The following is a 27,716-nucleotide window of genomic DNA, read 5'->3' as shown; positions in this document are numbered from 1 at the left end:
CCTAAAAAAAAAATCTTATTTGTCTTAATTGAATACCACAAGATTTATTTAACTTTTTTAAAAGTCATGATTGAATACCTCAAAATTTTTTTGTCATAAAAAAGTCTTTTAAAATCCCATGAAATCCCAATCCAATACACCCCCCTTAATTGCAAAACACTTAAAAAAAAATTATTACGAAGGATGACAAAGTCATTTCACAATTTATTGAGAAAATAACCGAAAGAGGTTTTGGTGCGTTGATCTGGTTATTGATCTGTTCGTGAAAAAGTAATAACAGAATCTGCAGAATGAGAGAAAATATAGTGTTGTTTGGTGATTCAATAACAGAGCAATCTTTCCGAGAAAATGGTTGGGGTGCTTCACTCGCCAATGCATACTCTCGCAAGTTAAGCTTCTTCATTCTCCGATCCAATCCAATCCATTTAATTTTCTTGTAATATAACTAAGTAACTAACGAATCAGAAAAAATTGAATTAATGGCATATTTCAGGCTGATGTACTTATTCGTGGCTATGGTGGTTACAACACTAGATGGGCTTTGTTCTTACTCCATCATCTCTTCCCTTTGGTATGTAATCAAATTATGCGTTTGATCTGCTAATGACTTTTGTCGTACTCTGTTTGATTTAAAAACTGAGTGAAAGGAATTTTGTCCTGAATCGCAGGACAACGGTACAACTATAAAAAAAATACAAAAATATTTATTTTATTTTCGAATATAAAAATATTATCGCCCGTCACTCTCTGTTACAACTGTTCTGTCTCTGTTTAGATACAATTTTCAATTCTTTTGGGGTGGTTATTCATTTTGATTTCATTTTCAGGAATCAAGTAAACAACCTCTTGCTACCACTATTTTCTTTGGTGCTAATGATGCGGCTTTGTCTGGAAGAACTAGTGAAAGACAACATGTACCTATTCCAGAATATAAACAAAATCTCCAAAAAATTGTGCTCCACTTAAAGGTTCTATTTTGTTGATGCTATGTTTGTTTTACATTTAATCTTTGATTAGTTTCTCTCAATTACCTGTTGTTCAACATTTTATCACCAATTTCTTTTGTATTCTTGATTCCGACAAAAATTGAGTTGAATGCTAAAATAATTTGTAGCTACAATTTAAGTGAGTTGAACATTTTACAAATGTGATGTGGCATTCATTGTGAGACGGAGGGAACATATTTTAACTGAGTATATCCCAATTCTTAGCTTATGGCTGGTTCAACTACTTATTCAATGAAAATATTTTGGATCATTACTGGGCATGTTGTCTCAAATGCATTGCTATGGCATGAAAATATAAGGATTAAAAATATCAGGATTGGTTCGGTAGCTCCGTATTTTTTGGAGTCTTAAAGTATTTTCTATTTTATATATTGAAACTTTTTAGAGAAATTAAGTTATTTTTTTGGTAATGTAGCATTAGTTTACTGGAATATTTGACAGAAATTTTGATTTTATTTTTACGTGCTTTGTGTTTGTGCTAGTATTGTCTCATCTTAGTTGGATGATTGTGATTCCAATGAGTTTCTTTCTTGTTACTTGTGCTTTCAAAGGTACATGATTTCTTCCACCATTGTTGTTTGCTTCTAGGTTGAGTGCTACACTGGGTTAAGGAGTAGCCTGTTGTTAGTTGATTGAATCTTACTTGTCTGTACAAAAAAATCTGTTTTAGCATTAATTAAACCGTTATACCTTAAATTCCAATTATATTATCAGTTATTGATTGCAAATGAAAATTTTATTTCAGTCATGCTCACCAACTATGCTTATTGTGCTTATTACTCCACCTCCAGTTTGTGAGGAAGGGCGTCAAGCATATGCAATGTATGATAAATTCCTTCTCTCTTTAAATTCCATATTCATATTCTGCATTCGTTTATGAACATTGTCTTGCCGTAACATTATTTACTTGGCTATTATTGATATCATCAAATAAAACTGTTCTTGGTGACATGGCCTCTTTTGTTATACCTTGCACCCTCACACACAGCCTCTTTTATTATACTTAACACCCTCATAGTGTGTTGTTGTTTTGTTACTATCAGCTTCTAGGCAAAACAATTGTGGTTACTCCCATTTTGTTTAAAACTACCATCTTTAAACTGTGTCATGTTACTGTTTCACACATTGCTTATGTATTTGCTGGTTATTTTTGTGGCATACGACTTGCCCGTCATGAAATTGAGAATATTAGTTTTTAACTATTCACCATTTTATATTAGTTTTATGTTTGAGTGGTTTTGCTTGTGTCTTGCAGATCCTTATACGGTAAGAATGCTAGAGAATTACCGGAAAGAACAAATGAAGTTACTGGTCAATATGCAAAAGCATGTGTTGAGATAGCTAAGGAATTGGGTGTGGCATATATCAATCTATGGTCCAAAATGCAAGAAACAGATGGCTGGCAAAAGAAATTTCTGTGGTTTGTTACAACCTCGACTCAAACAATATAGACTATGACAAAAGTTTGACCACCTTTTCTTGTTAAATAAAGCCAAAAAGGCCTCATGGATTATCTTTGACTAATCTGGTTATAGTGTGATCCTGTTCTTCGTTAAGGGCATTGGTTTAGCTTCTATATATAGTGTGATCATGTTCTTAGTTAAGGGCATTGGTTTAGCTTCTAAATGGTAATATATATGAAGATTTATAGTTACAGGAGAGGACTAGGACATTTTAAATATGTTAATTTGTGTGACCATCTCGGGGCTATTTAAATTATGCATCAGTTATTATGTGTTGTAAAATAAATTTATGGGAGATTCTCCTATTAAAGGTCGTTCACATTGCTGTTTTGCTGTTACAGGGATGGGTTGCACCTGACACCGGATGGAAATGCAGTAGTCTATCAAGAAGTGATCAAGGTGTTCAACGACGCAGGACTTTCTGCTGATAAAATGCCGTATGATTTCCCTCACCACTCAAAAGTTGATGACAAAAATCCTGAGAGCTCTTTCCAGCAGAATGTTTGTGAAGCCTCATTATAGTCGGGTTCTGGTTTAGTCTTTCAATTTTATATACTCTGTTCTATTGGTTGACCTGCTATTTTTTGTACTGATTTTTTTTTACAAGTTTTTTACTGAACTACATACGAGTTTTTAATACTTTTAATTAATAAAACTGTATTTTTTTATTTCTAGTTGGTGCTTATACAATGTGTCATTTTTCTTTTGATTTCCTACGCAGTGTCCCAATCCCTACTCACCTAGCCCAACCTGTTATGTTAAAAGAGTGGTGGGTTTATGGTTAATTTGCATTACCTTATACCCTAGACCATGCATTTAGATAAGCCTGCTTGTTTATTGACTAATAGTGAAGTCATGGTAACTTACATGCAACTAGGCAAATGCTAAGTTCTGATGAAGAAAACAAAAGGCAAATACTAGTAATTTCCTGAGATAGTTGTTAGGATCATTTCTTTGAACAGGAAATAATTCCTAGAATAGTGGTATAAAAGATTGCAAGAAAATGAAGGATTTCCTATTCATGTAGAGAGATTGAAAGACAACATACATAAGGTAGATATACAATGAAGATGATAATCTTGCACACAAGGCTACCCCAAAGGAGCACTCTCCTTTCACACTAGATAATTCTCTTGACACCAAATTTAATTATTCAAAGCTATCTTTCTCCTCTACCAATTGATGACTAGTTATAGACTTTCTAAGAATAACCAAAATAACAACTCTTAACAAACTCATCAACTTACTAACTACTATTAACTAACTCATAACTGCCCAATTATCCTATATTCTATATCCTAACAAGAATTGTCGTGAGAGTCTATAGATTTTGGTGTGCAACATATGTTTTGAGGTCTATAGATTTAGCCAAAGTTATATATTTAAGGAATTTTAAAGGAGTATTCATCTTCAAAATAGTGAAACTCTTTTGAATATTTTTATAATGAACTCAAAGTATCTCGGGTAGTTGTAGGACTAATCTCCCTGGATGTAGAGTATCAGTTAAGGGACAACTCCTCTCCCATAAGATCTTGTTAAAGAGCCCTAGTTACTAGCACACTTAGACCACACCTTATTGGTAAATTCATTTGATTTTTAAGCATTAACAAAACAAAAGTGTATTCATAAAAGTGTGATAGAGAACGGTGTGATTGGTCCCTAGATTAGAAGGTCCTTAAGTCGGATATCAAGTTTTTTATTTTTAAAAAAGAGTGTGATAGAGAGTGTATTACTAATACATACTTCCTCCGTTTTAACTTGTAAGAAAAAAAAACCAACTTTTTTTTGTCCTAAATTTCATATTTAGTTTTGCTTTTCACCATACAATAGAGATATTTACTGCATTATGGTTGTTCATTAATTAATTATAATTTTAACAACACAAGTAATTTAGTACTAGTACTGAATATTAATTAAAACTATCTTAATAACGTTCTTCAAAACTGTTCCTTCATGCAGTTACACAGACCATTTACTCCCAAAGACCAATATTCATCTATTAATTAATTAACTAAAACATGTAACTGAAACAGTGAGACTTGTTACCTGTCCAAAAGAAAACATGTGTAACTGATACTTGTTAATACCTCTTTATTTTATTATTACTACCCTGCCTTTTCGGTTTTAAGCAAGTTGTGTCATCTAGGTCTTATACAGAAGTTATTAACCAAATCAGACATAAGTGGTAGATACTTGTACCCTTTAATTATTTAGTTTAGAGTTCGATCCCTAACCGACATGTATAGACAAACATATATTGAAAGATGTCAATAATCTCAATTTCTCTCGAGAGATTAGTCTCTGACGTCCCTCAAGTGACAAGAATTTGCACAAACCTGAAAAGTCAAAGAAACATTCAGTTTGGTCAAACCTTACTAGTTTGTGGGGTATGATGTAGTTTGATCTCTTCATAACACATTTTTAAGAAGCGACAACAATCTTTAAATTCGGACCTAAATAGTCGAGTGAAGATTAGCTTATGATCAATTTAAGTGGCTTAAAGTTCTCAATATACTACTTAGAGCAGACAAGATGTCAAAATTATTAATTCATTAATTAATTTGGTTTCCTAAAAAAGAATATCAATAATGTCATTGACTTGTGTTTGTGGAGAAGGGACACAGTTTTACTATGTCTTGTAAAAGACTTGAAACCCAAAAGTGTTGACAGAACCTTAGAAACAAAACAGGAAAAAATGGTCCTCTTTATTCATTATTGTCTATGAGTATATGTTGGTTTAAAACTTGAATTGAAGTATATTTCTTCACTTATTCATTATTGTCTATGAGTATATGTTGGTTTAAGACTTGAATTGAAGTATGTTGGTTTAAACATCACTTAAGATTCTGTCAAAAAAAAAAAAAAACTGTAAATAGTAACAAAATGAGGAACTAAATCCAAGTTCCATATCAACCTTGTAAAAATATTTGAAGCTAAATCCATAATTATAATGAATGGCCTCCAATCCAAGGACACTGATTTAAACATCAATTAATACTTTGATTAACCTGAGAGATCATCTCCACCAAATCCAACTCCTTCTTAATTTCAACTTGTGTCTCAAATTGTTGCTCTTCAAGATTAACTTGCATGCTTTCCTTATCACATTGTTGTTTTTCTTCAAAATCTTTCTCATCCGTAGTAGGAACACTTGACATTTCATCTAGCAGAGAATCAATACCACACCCTTCTTCAAACAAATTATCATCCAAAGAAAAATCATTAAACTCGTAGTTTGGCCCCGGCCTGTCATTGGGACAAAACTGGTTTGCAATCTGTGGCTGAGGAATTTGTTGTGTTGCTGATTTGCTTGTGCTACAAGTAACTGTTTTCTTTGCATTAGCCGAAGATCTTTTTCGAAAGTCTCTTGGTGGATTTTGGTCCAAATTCAAGCTTTTGATATAGTCCTGCAGAAGAGTGCCTCTAGGGTACTTTGAGCGACATTTTCTTTTCGAATATTGCCTTCTCTTTGTTGCATTCCAATGGTTTTTTATCGAGTTCTCAGTTCTTCCTGGCAATCTTTTCGCGATCTCTGCCCATTTATTTCCTATCTCTGAATGAGCTTGGATCAATATCTTATCCTCTTCATCAGTCCATATGTCTTTCTGCAAAAATGTGTGAATTAAAGTTTAATATAGAAGGAAAATTTGTATCATGTAATCAGCAAACTCTGTATTTTCGGAGGATTGAGTCAATTGATTATAAATAGGTGTATTTCAAATATGTGTGAAAACAGAAGTGTTCCGTGTGAACGCAGAGATACCTTACTAGTTAATCTTAAAACAAAAATAGTAAGCATACATGTTAAAATATTACCTTACATTATGAGAGTTAAGACAAACAAAATTCAAATATTGGGTCATGTATTTATCAATGATGACATTGTAAGTATAGACTTAGTTGTCTAAAGTATGTATCTCTATTAAATTATTCTATATGTGTATGACAAATAAAATGGAACCTTAATGTCAGGTCTTAAATGGTTATGCCATCTTTCTCTGCACTGTTTCCCTATTCTCCCAGGCAACTTTTGAGCAATATGAGACCACTTCCTCATTCCAAATTGTTCCACCATTTGAATCAACAATCTGTTTGTAGAATCATTCAAATCAAGCACATATGTGTTTTTATATTAAAACTAAAATATTCAAACACTTCTAAATGTGATAAAAAAAATTATGTAACAAGCTTAATTATATAGTCATGTAAACAAAAAGTTTTAAAGAAAATTATGTACCTATCTTCATCCACTGTCCATTGCCCCTTCACTATGTTTGATTTCTTCCTTGCTTTAAATGCTCTTCTTGTGGTAGGAGATAATAACCTGTTGTTTCTATTCAACCCTGCTCTTTGGTAATAATTTGTTGGTGCTATGCTTGAAACTTCATCATCTGGTACAACATAATTCAATGGCTTGGTTTCTGAAGGATTATTAAAGGGAAAATAACTATGGTTTTCAACCATAAGATCAAGATGATTCCTTCTAGGGATATTCAAACTATAACCATCATATTGAAAATTTTCAATAAGTTGAGCATGCTCACTACCATTAATATTATTCTCGCCAAAAGGCTTTCCATCATAAACTTCAAAATCTGTATTTGCACATTCTGCATTACCAAAAGGATCAAAATTTTGTGTTTGGACCCCAAAAACTTGATTGGAGGATGAGGAGCCATGCACATGAAATTGATCGATATGGTGAAAATCTTGCAAGAAACTACCCTGCGTGGAATGAGCACCAAAAGGTATTAACTCATCTTTCATCCTTGGCTTTAAGTAGTTTTCTTGCAAATGTATTGGTTGTGATTGTGAGGCATAGTTTTCTCTAAGATTCGTCTCAAGAACCATTAGAGAGTTAAGTGTAACAGGAATCGAAGGAAACATTTGTGTTATGAGCCAACACTGATCTGTGTTCCTTATTATAAGAGAGAGTTAGAATGCAATTAATCACAAAACAATTGAAATGAAGCATCAAATTGTTTCCTTTCAAGAAACCTTGACATAAGGTTTATATTCTAGTAAGATTATATTTAATTGCTTGTAACTGTTATTGAACTTAATTGATTAGTAGTTACAAACTTAAGTTTAAATACAACATTGACGTTACGTAGTTTGCTTAGTTAAGAATAATTGTGGTCAAAATTTTCTCTTTGAATAGATTTTATGTAATGGTATACAAATGCATGCAGTAGTGTGTCAATGCCACAAGTCCATGAATATATTTTAGACTTAATTAGATCTTTGTTTTAGATCTTAGTGTCACCTGTACATAGCAAAGTTGCAATCTATCTATTGCAATAAAAATGAAGTTACGAAAGTCGAGTTAATAATTATTAACGTAACATATCAATTACTTGTAACCTACGTAGAAGAGTGTAGATTAATTACACCGAATTCGATGGCTTGCAAATTAGGTAGCAACTCGCCGCTGGTTGGGTTCTACATTCTAACATTTTTTTTTTTACAATAAATTGATATTCCAACATGGCATAGTTCAATTTGTGTTTACATCAACGACAAAATAAATTATAGAGAACAAATGCGTGACCCGCCCACACGGCTGTATGGTGCGAGTAAGAATAATATATGTTTATAGAAGTGAGAGTGAAAAAGAATAAGTTAAAATTTATATTATCTTTAAAATCACTTATTTATCTTTTCATTTGTTTTAATTTCAAAGTATTTTTGTTTCATTCAATGTTTGTTTTTAAGGTGAAAGAGTCAAATCATGTTATTTGACATAGCTTTGAACTTCAACATATATGATCATAGAAGTGAAAACTTTTAAAGATGATTTCATGGCTAGAAATATTCAAAATACAAATCTCAACTTCTCATAGTAGAGCCAATGTCCTATGCTGTTTTTTAAGGTTTAAGGTGTGGCCTTTGGACTGTATTTGCAGGAAAAAGAGCTAGCTGTAAATAAATGACTTGAGGCTTTATTCTTTTTTTATTTTTATTTTTGTCCAAGGGAGGCTTATTCTTGTTACATTACTTTAAAGGATTTGGATCCTCTTCTCTCATAAATAGATCTCGTTTTAGTTTCTGTAATAGTAAATAATGTTTAATAAGAGTGTAGTTACATGGTAAAAACATAGTGAGTATCTAGAAATTTTCATCACTTGTATTGTTGCTAACATTTGAGTGAAGTGAATTAAGTTTATTTTACTTTAAAAAATTGCACACAACTTATTATTATTGACTGGTTTAATACATATCAGACTAGCTGTTTTGTATACTAACTTTGCATTTACACAAGTTACTTATATTATAAGCTACTGAGCTTGTGATCCTATCGCGCGCCTATTTTCTATATAAGTAGCTAGCTTATTATAATAGAAACTTAATGAGAATCATTCTTACATACTCCTTCAACCGTGATCTACTTTCTTCTCTTCTAACAAACTTTAACTAACTCGTCAATAGTTGATAAATGACGCAAAAGAGAGATGATATTTTAAATTTAAATTAAAAAACTGGTTTAATAATTCCAAAAAATTAAAATCACTCAACCACTACGTGGCTGTCACATCATTATCCACTAGCAAGTGCTAATGATGTGAATATCAGTTGGCCATGTCACTTGAAAATGGCAGCATTGGTGGAGTGGAGACCAACTGTGATAGCATGTAATCAAGAATTATTAAAGTATAACAAACAAAAAGTAGGATTAATTAAAGTTAGATTAAAAGTTTTGAAAACGATCTTAATGTTTAGTGAGAAATTCTCAACTTGGAGGCCTTTCAACTACTATTTTGTACATTTCTTAACAACAAAACTGGGTGTGAAATGTAATTAAAAAAAGTAAATGATGATAAATTATTCACTGAGTAGAACCATTATGCACCACTCAAACCTCTAAAGAAATTTTGTAACAAACTGTTGTGTTTGTTATCATGCTGCTGCTACCAAAATTTTGCTTCTGTAAAATTAATCTGTCTTAGGCTTAATTCGCGTCACCCTGGAATATAGGAAAACACCAGAAAGAGCTATACCAGTTCCTGCAAAGGATAATAAGCACATAAAATTTTCAGTCTCAACAAGAGTTATTATGCAGAGATATATTGTTAACAAGAAATAAGCAATTTTATTACCTAATGCATTAATTGGTGAGACTGGTGTTTGGAAAAAAATGACAGAGCTTACAATAACTATCACACGTTTCAAACAGTTTGCTACTGAATGTGTAACAGGTGATACCCTCTCCAGTATCATATAAGCAACCTGCAAATAATTTGATTTTTATTTTCTGTGAGTAGAAATGGTTTTAGAACGAAACGATTTGCACTTGCTGAAGTGAAAATTGTAACATTCTTAAAGCAATATTGGAAACATTTATGCATAGAAGAGGAAAACTCACTTGCTGGTACGCGTGGAAACAAAGTGCGGCAAGAAGAGATCTTATGTACACTTGTTGAACATCTAATCCCTGTGAAGAAAAGTTATATATCAACGGCATTTTAGAAGCCGAGTACTCACTTCGTATCAATATATGAACACAAAAGTAGTAGGTATTTTTTTGTTTATATTTTGTTACGGAGAGGAAGTCGTGTATTTTGATTTGAGAATGCTAACAAAAATATTGTCGTTTTCAATAATGAAGTTACTTACTGCAGATTGAATGTAAGTGGGGGTAAATTTGACACCCTCCATGAAGATAGCTAGAGGTAATGATAGGAAGAATGACATGACTGTTATTATTGAGAAGAGTGTTATGTTGTCCACAGATTCCTGAGAAGAACAAAATGATTGTTATTTAGAACTTTTATATAAGAAAATGAAATGAAGGATAAGAGCACGGTTCTAAAAAAATGGTACTCCATGATTTAACAGTCATATTTGATAGTAACTTTTCACAATATCGAATGTTGCAATTCAACCGTTAAATCTTAGGTGTGACATAACTATAAGTGTTACTCTTACTTTTATGCAAAATATTACTATTAACAACAAAAGAAATGCAAAACATTGAGACAATTTCCATGGATCATATTACCTCCTTGTTAACCATGAGTTTTTTGCTAAGAACATTACGAGATTGATTCGTCAAATTGGAAGCCATTGCACTCAAAAACCCAACCCTATTCAATATTCCAGGAAAAACATGTGAGAATTAAAACGATCAAATAGGCCTCCGTAGCAGATGCCAGCGCTAGAAGGAGTAACACTTACCAATTGAAAGAGGCTTCCGTAGCAGATGCCAGCGCCACTCCACCAGCAATAGGCACAAGGGAAAAAACCACCCATGCTGTAGGCATCTGCAAGAAAGTTAAGTAAGGAATTGTAATCGCAAATATCAATTATCACAATGTATATACTGAATGTTGAAGCAGCAAATATGGAAGGTAGAACATTATATTTAGACCTTTATTCTAACCTAGTTAACTTTGGTTAGGTCTATAGTCAACCAAGTTTGACAATTCTTCTATCGGTCCAGAAAAGTATCTTATTATTAATTAAAGCATAACTAATGACCATTTTACAAATGTCTTTGAGGGGATTTGAATCCGCCCTTTGAGATACAAGTCCAAACTCTTATCACCAAACACAAACCTCATCTACACATAAGTAACCACATAGAACTAACTAGTAAGTGAGAAATATAGAACACAGACAAGGACAAAAACAGATGCAACTATATAAAGAATGAAATGAGACAGTTTGTTTTATACATTTCCTTTGGTTTCACTTCCACTCTTTCTAATTCTAATGATGCTAAAATAAATCACTTGTCTTTTCAATTTTGTGATCTAGTTTTAGCATAGACCAAAATATCATATACAAACCTGTGTGCAACGCAAGGGACAAAATCGTGGAGGCCTTATTCACGATTTACATTTTGGTACGTCTAGTTATTCAACAACAATGACGTTTACCGTTAAATCATAGTATCGCAGGCATACATCCGCATCAAAGTTATATTTAAATTGAAAATTTCAAAACAGTAGCATAAGAAACAGTTCAAAATTTGAAATAGTTATGAATTGAATAGATTCATACACCATCTGGTCACTAAGCAAAAATCACTTTTAGTTTCATTGAATAATTGATGTATACAGATACAATATAGACCAGATACATTAGTTATATATGCAACGAATCTAAAAAGTGATTTTTTCCTTATCCTAAGTAATGACAAGAAAGTAAAGTACAGTAAGTTTGAGTTGATTACAGAAAACAAGTAATGATTTGGTGTTACCTCTCCAAGGAACATAGAAGACAGAAGGACAGAAAAGAAAGGCTCCATTGATTTAACAGTATGTGTAAAAGAGACAGCAACTTTTCCAAGACTCATATTAGTGAAAAGGTTCCCTAATGTATGTACCAAAGCCAATGGAAATATTGCTAAAAGCTGCAAAAGGCAACAAAAAAAAAACAGAACCATTAAAAACATAACAAATGTAACAGTAACAGAACAGTACATGAATGAAAATATGTAGAAACCTGTGAAGAAGTAAGTTTTGGCCTTTTATAAAGATTAAGACCCCACATGAATCCTACAAGGAGTGTCCCAATAGCAAATTGAACCGCAGTTAGAGTTACAGGTAAATGATAAACCTTTAAGACCTGTTTGTTGTAGATATTAAAGTAGATGTTAAAGGAGAACCATAGGCAAAAAAGAATCCCAAGCTCTAAAGCTTTGAATAGACTGCTGCTTTCGGAGGAGGAGTCGGCGGCTGCGGTGGTTGTTGCTTTGGTTTGTAAATGGTTGGATGAATGAAGGGGTGTCAAGGAGATTAGTTTTGAAGAAGAAGAAGAAGAAACAAGAGGTAATTTCCATGATGATGGGAAAGAAGAGGAAGAGAAAGAAGGGTTGAAAATGGAAGAAGAAGAAGAAGAAGATGAAGAGAGAGAGGATTGAGATTTGTAGAGAGAGAGAGAAGGGGTTAGAGGTAAAAGGGTAGCCTGCATTTTGAAGATCGGAAGAAATGGAAGAGTTTTCGGAGGAATTAAGAATGGAGCGTGAAAGTGGGAGAAACAAAAACCTAAAGAAAACAATTTGAATGTCTTTTGAATAAAACTAAAAATTTAGTATTCGGAATAAATAAGGAGAAGGTGGAACAGAAAAAGACAAAAGAGCATGAATCTAGACTCTCATTTGTCGCATATTCTATTCTTTGCTATTGGTGGCAGCCATACCTTCCTATATTGGATTTTTGATTTTGTTCTTTTAAAAGAGAGAATCACGTCTTTGTCTTGTAGGAGAAACGGGTCAAAGTTGATCCACTTAAAAATACTTTACAATACCAATTTCATTTCTATTTTGGTTATTTTAGTCCACTCTATTTTTCTTTTATATGATTTTTCAGGGGAGTTTTTTTTGGTGCATTTTATAATCCTTATGTTTTTCATGATAATCAAATTTATTCTATCCATTTCTTAATACAAGAAGAAATTCATTTTTTAAATACATTGAAAGATTAATGTATTTAAAAAGTGAATTTATTATTATATTAAGGATCGGTGGGAGTATTAATTTATTTTCGGAGTTACTATAATATTGGTACGAAGTTTTTACCGTCGTTAATGAATTCTTTCGATACATAAAAGTCATAACATTTAACAAAAAAAACCATTTAATTGTTGATAAATTTATTTATTTTTTATTATGAATTTTATTATGATGCTTATATAGGCTTTCGTGGAATGGAAAATAGAACACCCCTCCGATCTCAAATATATGAAAATTAGTTAACAAAATTTGATGTATTTGATTTAAATATTTGACTAAATACATTAATATTTATTGACCAAATAATATGATAGTAAATACAGAAAGACCCTTATAATAAAAACTATATATTTAGAGGAAAAATAAAGGGAAACAACTTATTTCCCATATAAATTGAATTTTTTTTTGAGAATTATTTCATATATTAATTTATTTATTTTAAAAAAAATGTTTCAAATTTTAAATTTATCTTTTTAACTTAATCATGATTTTCAATTTATGATTTTATACTTTATTCATTTGTTAATATTAAGAAGAAATGATGTATTTTAGTCAAGTGTATGGTTCTTTCATTTTTTTTTGGGGGGGACAAGTTTAGTCAATTTGTATGCTAAATTGCTAACATAATAAAAGATAAATTTAAGATAGAGGACCACTATTATATTTTTCAATAAAAAGAGGCCCACTATTAGACTTCTTTTTGGCTATCTATTTCATTCTTTAATCATTCATTTTGTTTTGGTAACAATTAATCATTCTTTAAACATAGACAAATACGAAAATCTCAACCATGCGTTTTAAAGAAAAAATTGTATTTTGGTTCTTTGTTCAACCAGCTGTATCGGGCTTCCTTTGCATCTACATACATTTTAATCTTTAAATAAATAAATGGTATTTTGTATCTCAATTTATTAGTGCTATTTATATTAACCATACAGTGTCTCTCTGTCAAAAACAAACAAACAATACGATTATTATAAAATAAAAAAACTATACTAGTGACAGTATTGCACTGTGCCTTTTTTTTCTCAATCAAATAGTACCGTACCTTTTATTAACTAATACAAATACGATTTTTTTTTACGGGTTTTTCTCAGAATACATTGGTATTGGTAGGGATTTGGATTTACTGCTGTCCATATATCACACAGTTACCCACAGTTAAAGAAATCTGAACCATTAAAACAATCTAACGTACTTAGAATGCTACTCCACCAAAAAGCAACAATTTCACAGTTGAGGAAAAACGATGTTGTTCACACAATTGACACTCAGAACTTTTTACAAATTTCTGCACAATTTCATCAACAGGTTTTGACCAATTTCAATTCCATAACTCAATATAGGGGTTGGAAGCATTACTCCATAACTCAAATTCCAGAATCTGTGCCAATTTGTGAAAGAGAACAATTGTATTATGCATATGGTAGGTGTTTCAATTTGTGAAAATAATAAATTGGTGGATGGAGGAAGAGGGTGGTAGGTATTGTCGCTCCTTGTGACGTCGTTCTGTTTTGCTGTCGCTCCGTTGTAAGGCTGGTCGGCCGCGTTGTCGCCGCTTCGTCCGTCGTAAGGTTGAATCTGGTTTGGAGTGACGTCATTTAGGCATTAAAAACTATAAAATGTAGGAGAGAAGCAATCTGGTATGTTGGATGATTTTAATGGTTCAAATTTCTTCAACTGTGTGATATATTACAGCAGTAAATCCAAATCCGTATTGGTAGTGCATATGTGGCAGAACTATGAGGAATGTTAGAAGGGCTCATGTATGCTAGAAGAATGCGATATCAATTCATTGAATTGCATGTTGGTTCTCTCGTTGTTGTGCAAGCTATTTCCTCGCATGGGCATGGTTGTTGGAAAGGGAAGACTCTAGTTGAGAAAAGGGACGATGGAATCAATGTTGATTCAACCTAAGCAGGGACGCGGATTGAGGGTGGGGGCATTGGGGTCAGCTGACCCCACTTGCCTATTATACTTTTAGTCAAAATTTATATATTTATGTAATGTGACCCTATTTATAAGTTATTATTGTCTTTATATAGTAAATTTATTCGCTACAATAAATTATTAAATTAATAAAAACAATAATTAGTGTCGTAAACAAATTATAATTAAGAAACTAAAAGAAGTAACTTTGTATAAAAAAATTTATAATTATTACATTGATATAAGTAACAAGTTATATAAACAAAAATTTGTCATCAAAATGAATGTATTTGATCCAAATTTTGAACCAAATACATCAAGTTTGTTTGACTCATTTTTACTTCTATTTTAGGACGGAGGAGGTATTTTTTTAAGTTATGATCTTGACCCCACTTAGTAAAATTTATGGATTCATGCCTGAACATAAGTGTGTAGAGGCTTTGAAAGGATACCCCTAACACAATCACAGAAGACTAATAGTATAGACAATGCGTGTTATTATCTTGTGCCTTAGAGATAAACTCTTGAGGAAATTAAAAGTCATGAATGAGAAGATCGCAACGTCTATGTGGACCAAACTAGAAAATGTTTGTATATGATCAGGTCGTTGGATCATAGTTTCTAGTGTGAAGCTATGGCGGAGAAACTCATATTAAGGCGGAGTATTCCATTAGTGGGACTAGAAAAACATAATCGATAGTGACTCCTAGTTAATTGGTAAAAGATAAGAAAATGAGAGATTTTGTTGTACCAAAGTCATACGACTATGGGGACTTTGCATGTTATGTTTTAATTGAGGTTGGAGAAGTGTGGAACTCAGAACCAATGACCTCCATGAAGGCAATTAGGAGCGATGAAAGTTAAACTTGGATGTAAGGGAAGCCAAATTTTACAACCTGTGAGACAAAAGTACGAAAGACATTATAGAGGTTGTCCATAAAAGAGAAAACTTTTAAAGAAACTTAAGCGTTAAGGATTGAGAGCTTTTGAGTGAGAAACTAGGGTTAAAAAATACGTTCTAAACATATTGGATAGTGAAATTTCATTTCTCTCGGTGATCTTCTTATGAGTTGTGAGAAGAAAAACAAAGGAGTATAAATTAAGGTGGACTCTTGAAGCTAATTTTTCTTATAACTATTTTATATCTTTTGTAAATATATTGATAGAATGATAGTGTATATAACAATATCGCTTATCTGCGATAATGGAATGCACACATTAATAATCTATGATGATCTTAGTAAACAGGTCGTGGCATATCGACAAATGTCATTATTGTTACGCCAATTTGAGCCATATTTAATTTTTTTTAGAGAAATCCAAATTCGAAAGGATGTGTGTTTGAGCGAGGAAAATAAATGGACGTGTCTATTTTTTTATCATTAATAATATCCAATCCACTAGATCGCCTAATCTAGTTGGGAAATCAGTTCTGAAATCAAGTAATTTCAATACATCCATATCATAATTGTAGGAGATCGAACCATAATCTTCCATACTAAATTCAATGTCAATCCCCACAAATCTTAAAACGACCTACCCATTGTGGATTTTGTTGTTCTGATCTGATGTGATTAATATTAATGCGCAAACACAATAATTGCGGTTTGCAATTAGGGGTGGCAAAGTGGGCATGCCCGCCCCGTTTAGGCCCGCCCCGTTTAAGCCCGCCCAAAAGCGGGGCGGGGCGGGGCGGGGCAACTTAGGTGTCCGGGCTCAACAACTCAAGCCCGCCCGTTTATTGGCGGGTTGGCGGGTTGGCGGGCCGGCCCGCCAAATACTTTTTTTTTTTTTTTTTTTAACTATTTGAATTATAACTTCACAATTCTTACCTCCTAGTTGATGTTAAAAAAAATACTACAAGAAACGTTAATAAGTAATTTCTTACAATTACCCTTAATTAAACTAATAGAAACATCAACTAAGTTAATAAATAATTCATTACAATATAAGATAAAAGGATAAATACTAGCAAGTGATAATTCCCATTTGAAACAAGCAAACAGCCTGTGATGCATCCAGTTCCACCAAAACATGGCTCAAAAAATTACAACTATGTCAATACCAAAAAGCCAAAGACCACAACATAGTTAAGGAAATTCAGGGACACAAAACATAAAAAACTAGCAGCAATTAATCAATCTCAAAAGCTCTCCATCACAAACACTTCATCAATCATCTTCATCATCATCTATGTCATAAACATATGATGCTTCAGTTGATGTCGTAGTGACAGAAGGGAGAAGGAAGAAGAACAAAACAAAAGCGGTGGCTTGATGGAAAAGAACAACGGTGGAGTGGATTGAGTATCACGGGGCGAAGTGGAAGAAGGGAGAAAACGGCGGATGAAATGAATGAAACCTAATTTTGGAAGAAGGGAGCATACGGTGGAAGTGAAGTTTTATATGAGAGAACATTGGATTGAGATTTGGGCTTTCATTCCAAGCCCAATTTTCAATTAAAGCAAAAAATTATAAAAAAATTAAAAAGCCCGCGGGCTAACCCGCCCCGCCCCCACCCCGCCCCGTTTTTTAGGCGGGTTAGGCGGGGGCGAGCCACCTTAAGGTAGCGAGCCGAAAACCTCAGCCCGGCCCGCCAAAAATGGCGGGTCAAACGGGTCGGCCCGGCGGGCCTGGCCCGTTTTGCCACCCCTAGTTTGCATTCCATATAGGTAGGGTAAGTGAGTAAAAAGTATCTTATCTTATGTTGTTGTACATGACACGTACATGTTTTAATTTCCATAGAAAGCTAAGGTTTCAGATGTAATCAATTTCTCAACTAATTATCATAACATTAACACCACAAAACAAGGAATAAGCCTAAGGCCCAATTTAGTAACTTGGATTTCATCACTCACATCCATAAGCGACCGAAACTCAGTGAGGACGATAATAGGATCGGAAATTCAGAAGAAGAAGAAGAAAAAAAATGCAATCTTTATCGTTAAGTAGTAGCAAGAGTTTGGCAGGTTTACGATTGGTAGGTCAGGATGCGAGGCTGAAGAGAAAGAGTAGCGTCGTCGTGGTTGTGGTCGCATGTGGCAGCAAAGACACTCCTCCTCTAACTCCAACTTCAACCTCATTTCTCTCCAGGACTCAAACTTACGCTCTTTTGAAACAACAAATGGAAGTTGCTGCTAAATCCGAGGTTACTTACTTACTTACTTAATTGTATTGTATTGTAGTAGAATCTGAAATTAATTAATTAATTATTTGGAACAAGACAACAAGAGCTGATTCTTTCTGAATGAACATTTTTGTCTTGTTGTATAGGATTACAAGGAAGCTGCTAGAATTCGTGATTCGCTTAAATTGTTTGAAGAAGAAGAGCCTGTTTTGCGTTTAAGGAGGTTAATCAAAGAAGCAATTGCTGATCAGAGGTTCCAGGTGTGTGTTTATTTCATTCATGCACTATGTATTTAAATTGTTGTGATGTCACTAATTACATCGATAACTATGAAGCATGTCGACACTGATAATAATTTGAGAAAATGACATAATGTAATCATAGTGTCAGTGGTGTTGTGTTGGTGTCGGACACCGACGCGTAGACACACCTAATCCAAGGAGTGTTCGTTCTTTATATATCGTTAACTAACTGTCATAACAGAAAGTCTATACACATGGCATTAGTTAATTGTTGGATTATCTCACTACATCAATCAATAGTGCTTACCCATTCTTCTCAGTAAGTTAGACAGGGCAGGTTATAGATTTACACTGATTTCAAATTTGTTGGAGTATTTTTTTTGGTGTAAATCGAGTATCCTCTGCGCACAACTGCAAAAACCAATCCCTCATGCCATGTGGAACCCAAATGGACGGCAAATTCTCCCTAAGAGTTTTAATGTTGTAGCATGCACAAGCTCGGGATCGAACTTAGGACCTTGGTTAAGCTAGAAGAGGCCCGTGTCATTAATGGATTTCCCCTTGGGGACGGTTCACGGTTGTAAAATGGTCACTAGTGTCACTTAAATTAATAAAAAAAATCTCGGAGTATGGCCGTGCTTGTGTGATCCCATGTTTCAAAATTCAATAAACATTGTATCTTTCGAGCATCAACTCAGTCATTACATGTTGTACTTAAGCACATATTGTCATTCAGAACTGAACATTCAGCTTCTTCTTTAGTTTTTGTTGGCCTTCTATCAGATCAGCATACCTCACATCTTTCATCTTTAGTTGAAAACACAAGACCTATATCTCTATTTCTTGTATTTTGACTGATATGATTACCTTATGAATTTTACATGTTGATGACACTCTTTCTTCCCTTTTCTCTAGGATGCAGCTACTTATCGTGATGAGCTAAAAAAAATTGCTCCACACTCTCTTTTAAAATGTTCCAGTGATGCTACAACACAGGTATGATCACTTCTTTCACTTATTAGTGTCGTATAGATACTTTGATTTAAGCTATATCACGAGAAATACAATTAACCTAGAAAGTGAATTCTTGCTATGATTACTTTTTTCAAACAGTGTTTTAAAGTTTATTGCATCAGTAAAATAATTAGCTTAATACAATGCTTTTAGAAATGGAATGTGGAATACTGTTAGACTGTGTAGGTTGTGCATTTGTCTGAGATATAAACTCCCTAGGTTTCAGAATACCCTCTTACAAAATTGTTCAATTTTCTTTTAAGCGGTTGTATGTGATCCAATTCATCTTCTAATTTGGTCTGTAGTGATCTGTAATGAAAATGGTTTTTCATTCCGTTAAAGTCTTAAAAAAAGAAAAAGGAACTCCTTCACCACCACCACCACTAACTTGTACATGGATTCTTTTTTCAACTTTTGACATTTAATTTCATCTTATTCATTCAGGGAGTCAGGGTTCAAGTCAGGAGTGTATATATAGAGGGCAGAAGTCAGCCTTCAAAAGGACTCTACTTTTTTGCATATAGAATAAGAATTACCAATAATTCAGATGACACCGTTCAACTTCTTAGAAGGCATTGGATTATAACCGACGCTAATGGGAGAACAGAAAATGTATGGTGAGTTAGTCATTCTTTGCTATTTTATTGTGTTATGCATCCAAGATGTTTTCCTTTTCCCTTTTAAATCCATGGATCACTTAGTTAATATCAAACACAATAGCTTTGATTTCTCTACCCGATCCAATTTAGTAAATAAAGACCTGTTTGTAAACCTTTGAAGATTCATGTTCATTATAACTTGTATACCCGATTTTCTACATGACAGGGGAATCGGGGTTGTTGGTGAACAGCCTGTACTTCTTCCCAGGACTAGTTTTGAGTACTCTTCGGCATGCCCATTAAGCACACCAAATGGTATAATGGTAAGAAAGTTTTCTTTTTCTTTTGTTATTTTTTTTTTCTTTCTTTCTAGTTACGGTTTTCATGCATAATAAGAGATGTTTTGAGTTTCTAGATTTAAGGTGACACCCTTATAAGTTAATAACTTACACTATAACTGCTTATAAAATAATGATAAATAAACATATTGTTGGTTATATTTGTTTATTACTAATAAAATCACCGTTTTGCATAGATGAATAAGAGATTAGGATGGCATGGACATTATGCAACAAATAGTAACATAATCACGGAGAAGGATAAAAGCAACAGATTTCATCCTTCCCTTAATTTAAATGTTCTCTTAAGAATACTATTTAGTTTACTTTGATCAAATAAATTGAATACGAAACGAACAACATTGACCCATCCAGATATCTGCAGAAGCTTTTATCTGTGAAAACCCAGAGAAGATCTCATTTGGAAATAAACTATATGACATTAAGTTTGAGTATGTGCAATACTTCTGTTATCTCTCAAACCAAACAACTATCATTTGCATAATCAACAGATCATACCATAAAAAGAGAAAGCAAAAATGAAAGCCATATTTATGTCCATGTTTTACATGTTTCAACATGATTGGTTGCCCCCTATTTTCCATTGATTCATGAATACTTTTAGCATTGTCATAAAATGAGTTGGTATTATGATTTTAACCTCGCAACAATACTTCCTATTTCTTTATGGTTAGAAACTGTTGTAAAATTGCAGTAATTAAGATGTCCAACGATAGCATTTTGATTGTTTTATTCAAGATTGGTTTGAAGGCTTTCCAGTTGTTTCTCTATCACATCCAACATTAAACCGGGAATTTGTATCATATTGCAGGAAGGTGAATTTGAGATGATCCATGTTGATAAAGTAGGTTCGCGTTCATTTAATGCTACCATTGCCCCGTTTTCTCTCGCTCTGCTAGGAGATGATGACTGCAATACTATTTGAGATTGAACTGCAACATTAGCTTTTCAGAGATCATGTCCATTTATTAGCATCTGGAGTATGGAAAAAGGAAGTATTCTCACAGCCATTCTGAGTAAATTTTCCAGATACATATGTGTTTTGTTGAATTGAAGTCTGAAAAACTCACGAAAGAAATCAATATTTATACATAGTATATAGATTATAGACAGTTGAAATTTTGTTCTGTTTCCAACCCCTACATACCCAAAAGAGGAATAAATGGATCAATTGATGGTGATTATAACTTGGGAGCAACCATGAAGAAGAAGTGGATGCTGGTTTGGCTTGGACTCTTAAGTGTTTACCAAACTGTAAGCACATAACATTTGAACATTAGCAGTGTTATTAAGTATGATCATTATTTTTTTTTTTGGTAGAATTAAGTATGATCATTATTTTTGTGTTGTAACTATAATGGGCGATTACTCTCGTTACGATCATCTCACTTTTAATCAAAATCAAATCTAAAAAATTCTTTCACTTAAAATCAATTTTTGTCACTCACCGCAAAACAAAATGTACACTAATACAAAAAAAAAAAAAAAAAAACTAGAAATGATCAATTCAACCAATCCATATTATTCAAATATTCATAGAAAATTGGTCAAAAAAATATTCATAGAAAGATTAAGTGAGAGAAAAGAGCATGGAGAAATCAAGATGATCTATTTTATTTTATTCTCTCTTTTACTTTTGGTCCTGTCATCCCTTTCTCTATTACTGAACACTTTATTTTCTTTATCAGCAAGTCATGACTCATGCATTGGGGTGAACCGATTCTTGTTTCTTGGAATGCATGAAGCATCTTCACTCCAACCATTCCAATACAAAATCAAAAACAATTGTTCCCTATCTAGTCCTTTTCTTCTGTCTTTCTCTCTGTCGTTTTTTTTAAAATACAATTATATTGTTAATCCAAGAAAAGTTCACAAAAACATGCATGTCTTTTGTGTTGGGAAGTTGTGACTAATTTAATATTTGCATGGGATTTAGAGCTTAAGTTGAAGACCACAATAAGATCTTGGATAACAAGAAAAGCTACAACACAAGAAGCTTATGCTCCACGCACACCAACTTTTTCTTTCCTACAAGGCTACACAACCTTTTAAATTTTAATATTTATTTATTTATTTTCAATATATAAAGCAAATAAGCAAAAGCATTTGTTCTCTCTCACCTCCACTACATAATGTTGCTTTATCCTTTGCAAGTTTCAACCTTTTTCTTTGCTTACTGTACTTAATTAGTTGCATCTTTTCCTTCTTTATAGACACATAAACAAACAACTAATATTGTCGGTTGTGTCTTTCTGTGCAAAAATCTAGCCAAAGTTTACAACAGAATCTCCACATTATCTGATAATTAAACCATTAATTGTGGTCAAAATTACCAATTAAGAGTTAAACTTTTAAGTCATCCTGGCCCAAAAATAATTTGCACCTGATACTGTTTTTGAAATGCATGAAAAACCCATGTGCACTTTCCCACTAAGCCTCACTTTTGACTGCATACAATGGTCCTATTGTTAAGAAGTTACTTTATAGTCTTGTTCTTGCAATGTGCTTTCTTTCATTCCTTGGTTCTTAATCTAAGTACCAAAGAACAATAAATTTCAATTTGATTAGACCCTTTTCTCAAAGTTTCAATCTTGTCTTTACCATCAAGAAACATTGGATTTGTTCATTTTTCTTGAATAGTCTGAAAAATAATCAGAAGTAAGTAACACAATGAACTTTGTAGCAGTTTCTTCCAAAGGAACTTGGCATCCCATCATGACTACTGATACAACCATCCAAAGTTACTGGCTGAATTGGAAGGTTTTGATTTGTGTCATATTAATCATACTTTCAACCATCTTTTCATCATTGCTTATATGGAAGTACGAGGTTTTACTTTTATCATGGAAGTCAACAAGAAATGATGACATGGAAATCCAAAAAGAAACATCATCATCATCATCATCATTATCAAGTTTGTATTTGTATGAAGATGAAACTTGGAAGCCTTGTCTTAAAGGAATTCATCCTGCATGGTTGTTAGCTTTTAGAGTTTTTGCATTTATTCTGCTTTTGGTGCTTCTCATACTCACTGTTACTACTGATGGAGGAAGCATTTTTTATTATTACACTCAGTAAGTTTTCAATTTTCATTACCTTTGAATTAAAATTTGGATGCTGTTGAAATGAATCAGTGTGGTTATAGTTCTGTTCTGTTTTAAATTGTCGGTGATGAACATGAAAATCATAAATTGATTATTGATTTTTCAATCTTTTGTTTTGGTTTTGTGAAACAGGTGGACTTTTTCTTCAGTCACTATCTATTTTGGGGTAATATATAATTAAGTTGATTTTTATTAGTTATGTTACTTAATTATGTGTATAATTTAGTGTGTAATCTCTGCTATACATTGATGTTGTAGCTTGGATGTGTTCTCTCTATGCATGGATGTTATCAGTATCATAAGAAAGCAAGTGGTGATAAGGTGATAAATGTGGATGTGGATTCTGAGCAAGGAATTTATGAGACTTCTAAACTTCCCCAAAGTTCAAATCCACCTAGTCATCATGATAAAGCTTCACAAGAACATATTGTCCGGCAACAAGCCGGCATTTGGGGTTACATGTTTCAAATATTGTTCCAGGTAAACTTTCAATGTTCGACACTGACACATATCAGGCAGTTCGACATGCTCTCAATAAGAAATGTTGATGCGGCATATATAGCAAAAGTTTGAAATCAGGAGTAAACAAATATTTTTTCCTCGTTTTTCATCTCGAGGTTTTTGTATAGTTTAAAATTTTCAGCTTAATACTGTGCTAACAGAGCAATGACAAATGAAATGGCATTAAGCTGTTTCTGCATAATAATGTAGACAAATGAGCTGATTTTTTTCTTTTCTATTCTACACTTATAGAAGTAGCCAGTATATATATCTTGGTCAATTGCCATTGACAAAATAAACTATTTTTGTTTCTTGTGAATAGATTAATGCAGGTGCAGTAATACTGACAGATTGTGCATTTTGGTTCATAATTGTTCCCTTTCTAACCATCAAAGATTACAACATAACTTTGGTAAGTTCTATCATTTATATATTGTCTCATGAATAATATAAACTTTTTTTTAATAGCTTTGACTTAAGATAAGTTGCATTGTATGCTTGTGTTAATAATTTGTTTTGTGGCAGCTGACCATAAGCATGCATACCATCAATGCCGTTTTCTTGCTCGGAGATACAGCTTTAAACTGCCTAGTAAGTTTCTACCACGGTTTTGGCAAAAGCTACTTTTTAGAGTTTCAACAAAATCATATAGCAATGATTTTAACCGCGAATCCAAACATACGCGCCTTTAATTGTACACTTCCATGCATATGTCAATTCTTTCTTACCCTTGTTAATTTTTTGTCTCTTCAGCGGTTCCCTTGGTTTCGAATAGGATACTTTTGTTTGTGGACAGTTACATATGTCATTTTCCAATGGATTGTTCATGCTATAGTTAAACTCTGGTAATAATAATAATAATAACTCTCATTTTTTTTTCCAAATATCTTAGATATTATGCAATATTGTTTAACATAAGTTTCTTGTTTCAGGTGGCCATATACATTTCTTGACTTGTCATCTCACTATGCTCCATTATGGTATGATTTTTTTTCTCTTTGATTGATTCTGAATTCTGATAAACAATTGATATGATGATATCTTTGCTTACTCTTTTTTTCTCTGCCTTGTAATTGATTTTCAGTTACTTTTCAATGGCATTGCTGCATATTCCTTGCTATGGAATCTTCATTTTAATAATGAAGTTGAAGCACAATGTGTTGTCAACACGATTTCTTGACTCATACCAATGTGGCAGATGAGTTGGGCTTAGGATTAGGCTGGTTTTTATTTTCTTATAAGTATCAATCAATTTTAAATGTAAAAAAGAGGAGAGTAGTAGTGACAAAAAAAAGGGATTGTAAGTTTGTACTCATTTATTGAATTTTTATAGAGTATTTATTTATTGGATAAATATATGACAAAGAGTAGTACTAGTATATCACAATATTTGTTTGTTCTATAAAAGGCTTAAATGTATTTTTTTTGTATATATAATTTGAGATGGGTAATTTCAAAATTAAGTCCCTATTACTTTAGTCACTATGACATTATGCTGTCATTTCTTGTCTGCATCAATTGGGGTGTTTTGCTTTGTAATGTTTGTGTATTGAGGTTGGATATTTTCTATGGCTTGTATGATTTTGGTATATCTTGTGCCACTTCTCTTCAATAAAAATTTATTTGGTTTTCTCAAAAACATTAATTTCTTGTGTGCATCTCATGTATAAGTAATGGGAATGGATTCTCTCAGGTGTGATTTACACTTGAGAGAATAATGTGCGATCTATTATCATTTAAATTGACTTTATTTAAATTTGTTATATGAGAAATTAGAGCGATTCAAGTGAATAGTTATACATGTGAATAGTTAGTGTAATAGTAAAAGTTGTCGGTGACTCATGAAACCCTAAACTTTAGGAAACAATTAATAATCAAAACAGTCTAAATAAAAAAAAAATGGTTTGTACTTTATAATTCAAAATGGCTTGTACTTTATAATTCAAAGTGAGTTAACACTGCATTCTCATTGGCCAGATTAGAACTGCACCAAAACAGTCTAAGTCTAAATAAGGGCTGCACCATAGAATTTTCCTTATTTAAATTTGTTATATGAGAAATTAGAGCGATTCAAGTGAATAGTTATACATGTGAATAGTTAGTGTAATAGTAAAGGTTGTCAGTGACTCATGAAACCCTAAACTTTAGGAAACAATTTTTTTCCGATGTATATCCATGCTAATTTTTTTTTTCGACATATTCTTTTCCCGTAAGTTCATGAAATACATAATACAACCATATTAAAATCAAATCCAAAATACAATTCTTTCTCCATAAGTTCATCAAATACTTAATACAACCATATTGAAATTAAGTTCATAAGTTCATCAAATATAAAATACAACCATATTGAAATTAAGTTCATAAGTTTTTCAAATAATAAAACTTCGCATGCACATCATGTTGTTATCCCGTCAATATTAATTTCACCACTAGTAAGACATACTCCGGCAATTTCTAAAAATTTAAACATACACATAAACAACCACAAACAATTAGTTTGATAATGTCATCAATTAATTTGGTTGGACGTTGCATTATATATGCAAGGGGTCGGGGTTTGAACCCCGTCATCTCACTTATCCAGACGTTCTATAATTCAACAGAAGGAGGAGGAGCACCAAAGCCATAGTACGGAAGTCCCTCACCAGGACCTGTCGGATCAACAGGTTCCTCGTATTCGTCACGTAGCTTATCCACCCGTTCTTTTGGACTGATTTTAGGATCATACAAATCACATTGGAGTTGCACAGCTAATCTACCAATGCCATCTAGTTTGACATTAAATTCCTGACTCGAAACGTCAAAGAAACATAATTGTTTTCCAATACATACATCTTGAGTTTCATACAAACTGTCTGATGCATGCCATTTTCCTTTTTGGAACGATCCACATTTTCCACTTGGATCACCATAGCTTGCGAATTCAACTCTTGAAAAAACTTTTCCATCTGGGCATTTCAATTCTAAATGTGTGCCTTCTGATGCATATCCACATATAGAACCAGTTGTACTTGTCTCAACAACAGACACATGATTATTCAAAGGGCTTCCTCCAACCATTTCTTCAAACAAAATCAATGTCCAACATGCAATCACAAAGATCCCATGAATCCTAAGATTAAACATATTGTTTTGTTCTCTAGCTAAAAACAATGTATCATCTAAGGCCAACAAGTTTTTATAGGCACACTTTCAAATAAAATATATAAGGATGTGTGTCTCAAATTAATTTCCCACTGTACCTTAAAATAGTCTTTTGAAGGAAGTTTTGTTCCTTAAAATAGTATAAAGAAGCTAAACTAGCCATATTATTAATCTAAACATAACAATGTAGATTCCATTTTAAGGTACAAATACTTGTCCATAGAAAAAGTCTAATTAACAACTACTTAATATTGAAAGATCACACTATCCACTCTTAATTAGTTTTCATAGTTATTATGCCCTCAAAAATGGGATAACTAAGAGCCATTACATTAGGGGTGATCGTATCCGAACCAATCCAAAAGTAAAACCGCAAATCGAACCAAACCAAATCGAAAACCGCAAAAACCGCATTTGGTTTGGATGTATTTGGATGACTTTCTTACTGAACCGCAAACCGCAAAAACCGCAAAAACCGCGGATAACCGCAAAAACCGCATTAAGTTACTATTATATATTTATATTCCAATATCGTAAAAGAAAATATATTTATATTCCAATATACATGCCCAATTACCAAGTCAGTCGACCAAATTAATCGAACTTCAAGTTGTTTTTATTTTTTGTACTGAAATTTTATTTTGGTGTTGTAATGTTATTTTAAATAAACAAATTTTATCGGTACCGTGATGTTATTTTGAAAATACAATTTTTTTTATATATTTAAAATTGTAAGTTACTATAATGTTATTTTGGATAAATAATTTTT

The 27,716-nt window shown here is 32.8% G+C and overlaps 6 protein-coding genes across 6 annotated transcripts; 3 read left to right on the top strand and 3 right to left on the bottom strand.

Moving 5' to 3' along the window:
- The first annotated feature begins 169 nt into the window (after positions 1 to 169).
- Positions 170 to 3,089, top strand: LOC123883865 (GDSL esterase/lipase At5g62930). Its single transcript, XM_045932804.1, has 6 exons — positions 170 to 389; positions 494 to 571; positions 828 to 968; positions 1,753 to 1,829; positions 2,263 to 2,427; positions 2,812 to 3,089. The coding sequence occupies exons 1-6, from the start codon at positions 291 to 293 to the stop codon at positions 2,990 to 2,992; spliced, it is 741 nt and encodes a 246-aa protein (XP_045788760.1). The 5' UTR covers positions 170 to 290; the 3' UTR covers positions 2,993 to 3,089.
- A 2,265-nt stretch (positions 3,090 to 5,354) lies between these two features.
- On the bottom strand, positions 5,355 to 8,021 carry LOC123883861 (transcription factor MYB98-like). The gene is made up of 3 exons (XM_045932800.1): positions 6,708 to 8,021; positions 6,432 to 6,558; positions 5,355 to 6,075 (listed from the first exon to the last, which is right to left on the bottom strand). Exons 1-3 carry the CDS (start codon positions 7,355 to 7,357, stop codon positions 5,458 to 5,460), a joined length of 1,395 nt encoding a protein of 464 aa, XP_045788756.1. The 5' UTR covers positions 7,358 to 8,021; the 3' UTR covers positions 5,355 to 5,457.
- A 1,092-nt stretch (positions 8,022 to 9,113) lies between these two features.
- Positions 9,114 to 12,619, bottom strand: LOC123883862 (triose phosphate/phosphate translocator, non-green plastid, chloroplastic-like). Its single transcript, XM_045932801.1, has 8 exons — positions 11,918 to 12,619; positions 11,673 to 11,825; positions 10,646 to 10,731; positions 10,470 to 10,554; positions 10,085 to 10,204; positions 9,834 to 9,902; positions 9,568 to 9,697; positions 9,114 to 9,474 (listed from the first exon to the last, which is right to left on the bottom strand). Exons 1-8 carry the CDS (start codon positions 12,383 to 12,385, stop codon positions 9,404 to 9,406), a joined length of 1,182 nt encoding a protein of 393 aa, XP_045788757.1. The 5' UTR covers positions 12,386 to 12,619; the 3' UTR covers positions 9,114 to 9,403.
- A 4,894-nt stretch (positions 12,620 to 17,513) lies between these two features.
- Positions 17,514 to 21,572, top strand: LOC123883864. The gene is made up of 6 exons (XM_045932803.1): positions 17,514 to 18,002; positions 18,128 to 18,241; positions 19,139 to 19,219; positions 19,682 to 19,854; positions 20,063 to 20,159; positions 21,007 to 21,572. Exons 1-6 carry the CDS (start codon positions 17,784 to 17,786, stop codon positions 21,118 to 21,120), a joined length of 798 nt encoding a protein of 265 aa, XP_045788759.1. The 5' UTR covers positions 17,514 to 17,783; the 3' UTR covers positions 21,121 to 21,572.
- LOC123883863 lies at positions 21,547 to 25,439 on the top strand. Its single transcript, XM_045932802.1, has 8 exons — positions 21,547 to 23,269; positions 23,432 to 23,465; positions 23,558 to 23,779; positions 24,123 to 24,212; positions 24,326 to 24,391; positions 24,554 to 24,645; positions 24,733 to 24,780; positions 24,885 to 25,439. Exons 1-8 carry the CDS (start codon positions 22,866 to 22,868, stop codon positions 25,000 to 25,002), a joined length of 1,074 nt encoding a protein of 357 aa, XP_045788758.1. The 5' UTR covers positions 21,547 to 22,865; the 3' UTR covers positions 25,003 to 25,439.
- A 584-nt stretch (positions 25,440 to 26,023) lies between these two features.
- Positions 26,024 to 26,948, bottom strand: LOC123883351 (beta-galactosidase 15-like). The gene has a single exon (XM_045932126.1). The coding sequence runs from the start codon at positions 26,927 to 26,929 to the stop codon at positions 26,393 to 26,395; it is 537 nt and encodes a 178-aa protein (XP_045788082.1). The 5' UTR covers positions 26,930 to 26,948; the 3' UTR covers positions 26,024 to 26,392.
- Between the last annotated feature and the right edge of the window lie 768 nt (positions 26,949 to 27,716).

Source organism: Trifolium pratense, linkage group LG5 (genome assembly GCF_020283565.1).
Source record: "Trifolium pratense cultivar HEN17-A07 linkage group LG5, ARS_RC_1.1, whole genome shotgun sequence".
Classification (NCBI taxonomy): Eukaryota; Viridiplantae; Streptophyta; class Magnoliopsida; order Fabales; family Fabaceae; genus Trifolium; species Trifolium pratense.
Note: the sequence above shows the minus strand (reverse complement) of the source record. Positions and strands in the feature narration are given on the sequence as shown.